This window comes from Mandrillus leucophaeus, unplaced genomic scaffold (genome assembly GCF_000951045.1).
Source record: "Mandrillus leucophaeus isolate KB7577 unplaced genomic scaffold, Mleu.le_1.0 Scaffold273, whole genome shotgun sequence".
In the NCBI taxonomy this organism is placed as follows: domain Eukaryota; kingdom Metazoa; phylum Chordata; class Mammalia; order Primates; family Cercopithecidae; genus Mandrillus; species Mandrillus leucophaeus.
In genome coordinates this window covers 1130657-1136292 of record NW_012102843.1, presented here as the reverse complement: position 1 = coordinate 1136292, position 5636 = coordinate 1130657, and the positions used below count along the sequence as shown (strand labels likewise).

The 5636-nt window shown below is 38.4% G+C and overlaps 1 protein-coding gene across 1 annotated transcript in view; it reads left to right on the top strand.

Moving 5' to 3' along the window:
* Positions 1-5636, top strand: part of ATM (ATM serine/threonine kinase) — a 178344-nt gene that overhangs the window by 79300 nt on the left and 93408 nt on the right. The window contains exons 22-23 of the mRNA XM_011984759.1: positions 2995-3112; positions 4562-4735. Coding sequence (XP_011840149.1) covers positions 2995-3112; positions 4562-4735 — 292 coding nt within the window. The remainder of the gene's footprint in view (positions 1-2994; positions 3113-4561; positions 4736-5636) is intronic.

The window sequence follows — 5636 nt, the reverse complement described above, 5'->3', positions numbered from 1 at the left end:
TGGCGTTTCTGTGTGGATGTCCTTTTTGTTGATGTTGATGCTATTCCTTTCTGTTTATTAGTTTTCCTTTTTACAGTCAGGCCCCTCTGCTGCAGGTCTGCTGGAGTTTGCTGGAGGTCTAGTCCAGACCCTGTTTGCCTGGGTATCACCAGTGGAGGCTGCAGAACAGCAAAGATTGCTGCCTGTTCCTTCCCCTGGGAAAGTTTGTCCCAGAGGGGCACCCGCCAGATGGCATCCGGAGCTCTCCTGTATGAGGTGTCTGTCAACCCCTGCTGGGAGGTGTCTCCCAACCCCTGCTGGGAGGTGTCTCCCAGTCAGGAGGCATGGGGGTCAGGGACCCACTTGAGGAGGCAGCCTGTCCCTTAGCAGAGCTCGAGCGCTGTGCTGGGAGATCCGCTGCTCTCTTCAGAGCTGGCAGGCAGGGATGTTTAAGTCTGCTGAAGCTGCGCCCACATCCACCCCTTCCGCCTGGTGCTCTGTGTCAGGGAGATGGGAGTTTTATCTCTAAGCCCCTGACTGGGGCTGCTGCCTGTCTTTCAGAGATACCCTGCCCTGAGAGGAGGAATCTAGAGAGGCAGTCTGGCTACAGTGGCTTTGTGGCGCTATGGTGGGCTCCGCCCAGTTCGAACTTCCTAGTGGCTTTGTTCATACTGTGAGGGGAAAATATCCTACTAAAGCCTCAGTAATTGCAGATGCCCCTCCCCCCACCAAGCTCCAGCATCCTAGGTCGATTTCAGACTGTTGTGCTGGCAGCGAGAATTTCAAGCCAGTGAATCTTAACTTCTTGGGCTCCATGGAGGTGGGATCTGCTGGTCTAGACCACTTGGCTCCCTGGCTTCAGCCCCCTTTCCAGGGGAGTGAATGGGTCTGTCTTGCTGGCGTTCCAGGTGCCACCGGGATATGAAAAAAAAAACTCCTCCAGCTAGCTCAGTGTCTGCCCAAATGGCTGCCCAGCTTTGCACTTGAAACCCAGGGCCCTGGTGGTGTAGGCACCCAAGGGAATCTCCTGGTCTGCTGGTTGCAAAGACCATGGGAAAAGCATAGTATCTGGGCCAGGATCCACAGTTCCTCACAGCATAGCCTCTCACGGCTTCCCTTGGCTAGGGGAGGGAGTTCCCCGACCCCTTGCGCTTCCTGGGTGAGGCTACACCCCACCCTGCTTCGGCTCTCCCTCCGTGGGCTGCACCCACTGTCTAACCAGTTCCAATGAGATGAACCAGGTACCTCAGTTGGAAATGCAGAAATCACCACCTTCTGCGCTGATCTCGCTGGGAGCTGCAGACCAGGGCTGTTTCTATTTTGCCATCTTGCTATTCCCTTGTTTTATTTTTCTCTAGCATTTATGATAACTTGAAACATATTTTAATATATTTACTTCTCCCTATTCCACTAGTATATATGTTCCTAAAAGGCACTGGTTTTTGTCTGTTCTGTTCATTGTTGTATTTTTAGCACCTAAAACAATACTTGGCATGTGATAGGTATCCAATAACTTTTAAAATAAATGAATGTACTTGAAAAAAAATTACATGATGCTCCCAAAACATCAAAGCTGAAAATCATTTGACTAACTTTACTGTTCAAATGTAAGTGATCAATAATAAAAGATCACTATATTGTTCAGCAGTCACGTAAATATTAAAACTAGTATTTCAGTATTTGAATATGCTGACAGTAATGTTTTCATAAACTAGATTTTGTGTCTAGCTCCTCAGGTTTGGAACTCTTTTTAGTAAGACCATAATGCATTGTAAGGATTTCTCATGAGTATGTTTAGTAGTTCAAGTCCTTATTGAATTTCACAGATAAAAGATAGCAAATGTATGCTGAACTTTAAGGACTGAGGTAACATAAGACTGAGTTGAATGTAATAAGGCAGCAGTGTAGTGGTGACATTGAGAAAAATTGAAGATTCAAAAAGTATAAATTCAAGAGTGACATGCAAGTAGCATTCATTTTTTTGTTTGTTTGTTTGTTTGTTTTACACTTGTTAGATTTTGTCTTAGTCCCTTTGTGTTGCTATGAAGGAATACCTGAGGCTGGGTATTTATAAAGAAAAGAGGTTTATTTGGCATATGGCATCTACATCTGGTAAGGGCCTCAGACTCATGGCAGAAGGCAAAGAGGAATCAGTGTGTGCAGAGATCACATGGTGAGAGAGGAAGCAAGGGTGGAGGCAGGGAAGGCCATGCCAGGCTCTTTTTTTTTCTTTTTTTAATAACCAGCTCTTGTGGGAACTGAATAGTGAGAACTCACTCATTCCTTACCCTCAGGCCTTAATCTATTTGTGAGGGATCTGCCCCCATGACTCAGACACTTCCCATTAGGCATAACCTAATGGGGATCAGATTTCAACATGACATTTGGAGGAGTTAAACATTTAGACGATAGCAGATACCTAATGTCCAGCTATTTTAAGAGCAGTGAGAGAAACTAGAAGAATCAGAGGAACATAAACAATTATAAAAGCTTCGATTACTAAAAAAGGATAAAAGACAAAGTTGATTAAAGAGTTATCCTTAAATTTGTGGCTATTACACAAAAGGTGTACTGATCAACTTTTTTCCATCACATAAAACAAAATTTAGATGGTACATGAAAACATTAACTTACCCACTTTCAGAGTGATTAAATATTAGAGCAGGTTGACAGTGGAATCTGTGGACTCAACTAATTGGTGTTTGGCCAGAGAACAGTTGATCTTTTCTGGCTAGTTTGAGTTCAGTGCGCTCAAATTTGGGCAATAGTTAAAATATATTTTGAGACCCTCTTCAATTCTAGGAGAAAATAGATTTTGTATTCAAGACCTTAATACTAAGCTGCTGGTCTGAACCTCTTTAAATAAACTCAGGTTTTATTAGTCTTTAAGAAAGAGCTAGTATATTATTATGTCTCACAGAGTGATTTATTTTTATTCTGGAATATGTTTTGGCAAGTAGGGTTTGAAATTTAAAAATTATTTCACTTTTTGTTTGTTGGTTTGCTTGTTTTAAGATTGTTCCAGGACACGAAGGGAGATTCTTCCACATTACTGAAAGCACTTCCTTTGAGGCTTCAGCAAACAGCTTTTGAAAATGCATACCTGAAAGCTCAGGAAGGAATGAGAGAAATGGTAATTTTAAGTAACATGTATTTGCTGTTATCATATGCTTGCTATGAATATCCCATAAATTACTTTACCAAATTTGGCATAAGAGAGTTTATAATGCAGTAGTTTACAGTGTGAAGCTGCTCTAAAACAAGTGTATGAATTGAATGAAACTGCATTATTTCTAGGTCACAATGGGTCAAATCATAGAAATTTCTTTTGGTTTAACTTAATATATTTCTTTTGGTTTAGCATTTTTATGGAGAAACCCAAAATTTAACTGAGTTTTTATGGGAGTATAAATGACTTCCTTTTTTATTTTAAAAATCCCTTCGTATGTGATCTGATTAAAAGCTAATTAAGGGAACAGGTGACAATGGGAAGAAATGGATTGAGGATTAAAGTAAAGTAAAAGAATCTCACACCAGATCAAATCATTGTGGTGTTTACAGTGAAACTTGTGATATTTCACATTTCTGTAGAATAACATACTTATTATGGTAATGATTATCTTAGGGTTCAAATTTTTTCATTTATTTATGCCCTGATTTGTTTCTTACAAGTATTTAAGATAGTTAAATAACTGTCAAATCTGTGATAGCAGGAAATTGAAAGGGACAATTGAAAGAATGTGAGTTTAGAAAAGAATTTCAATAGATTAGAAAGATAAGTGTAAATAACATAAAATCTAATGAGATAATGTATATTATACATTTTAAAGCAGCCTGTCATCTGCAAAATGGGAAAATACTGATCTCACAGCAACTCATTTAGAAAAAGACCTAAGAAGTTTTATATCTTGAGATTATAGTATGAATCAACATTGTATTACAGTTATCAAAAAAGGCTAACTCTGTCTTATACTGCATTAACAGAAGCATATTTTCATGAACAAAGTTGATACAAGAACTTGGATCTTTTATACTTTTTGCTTTATTTTTAGATTTTTTAATTTTTATGGGTGCATAGTAGGTGTATATGTGTATGTATTTGGGGAGTACATGAGATGTTTTGATACAGGTATACAATGTGAAATAATCACATCATGGAGAATGGGGTATCCATCCCCCAAACAAATATCCTTTGTGTTACAAGCAATCCAATTATGCTGTTTCAGTTATTAAATGTTTCTGTATTTTTTAGAGGATAACTATAATGTTTGCTTTGGTTCTGAGTAAAGTAAAAGATTTTTAGCCAGGATATTATAGATCTGTGTCTTATAAAAAATGGGTGAAGGAATTGACTTAGTGGAAAGCTCATAATTGTTTTTAAACATGTCAGTGCTTGTGATTTAGCAAAGGTATTGGTCCTTACTCTTTCTTGTACTGAAAGACAGAACTAGGATTAGTGAGTAGGAGGTTTTTTAAATGTGTATAGCTAGTCAAAACATCTGGAGTTCAGTTGGGATTTTATAATTGATTGTTAAGCATTTACATTTTACATTACTTTTTTTTTTTTTTATTTCTTTTTAAGTCCCATAGTGCTGAGAACCCTGAACCTTTGGATGAAATTTATAATAGAAAATCTGTTTTACTGATGTTGATAGCTGTGGTTTTATCCTGTAGCCCTATCTGTGAAAAACAGGCTTTGTTTGCCCTATGTAAATCTGTGAAGGAGAATGGATTAGAACCTCACCTTGTGAAAAAGGTATATGTGGATGAGTATTTTATTATAAGCTTCTTTAGGTCACTGTGAAATAATTTAAGAAGTTAAAGGTAGATTTTCTAAGTGGCACTTATTTAAGACTAGGAAACAGTTTTATTTTTCAGGTTGGGAATATTGGAAAGCAGTTATATAAAAACTATTCAAATGGTGTATTTATGTGTATGCTGTGTTGTTTCTTACATTCCATTTAAGAGCATTTCACAAGGCTTTCATTGAACTAACAAGAGTGAATGACTTGTCCACCAGACTGACCAGCTTTTGGAAATAGTATTTATTGAGGGAAACACATGGAGACAAGAGCAATATAGGTGTTTTGCCCGGTAGATTCTGGGGCAGCACATTGGGATCTGGCAGGGCCAGAAGTCAAATTTTAGAACTATCAGGCTTTTAAGTTCAATTATCAGGGGAGAAGGACTAGGGTCCAAGCCTTGTAATTACTACATCAGCACAGTATTATAGAATGTTGGCCCCCTCTCTTTTCCATCCCCTCAGCATTTATGGTTTAGGAAGTTCCAGGCCTTTCCATTGCAAATTTTTATGCGATAAATCAGTGGTAGGTCAGTGGACTGATATGCCAGTTAACATTCTACCAGCATAGTTTCCGTGGTGCTTTGTAGTAAGCCAACCTATAATCAGTTAGCCTTTTACCTCTCAGTATAAGACTTGTTTGGTGTTTCTTAAAAGTATACAAGTACGTTACCTAATAATCGTAAGTGGTATGTATTGTTTGGATTTTCCTTATTTGGATTTAAGCCTGAGAGGAATAATTTTATTTTATTTTTATTTATTTCTTTATATTTATTTATTTATTTATTTATTTTGAAAGACAGGGTCTCACTCTGTCACCCAGGCTGGAGTGCAGTGATGCAATCATGGCTCACTG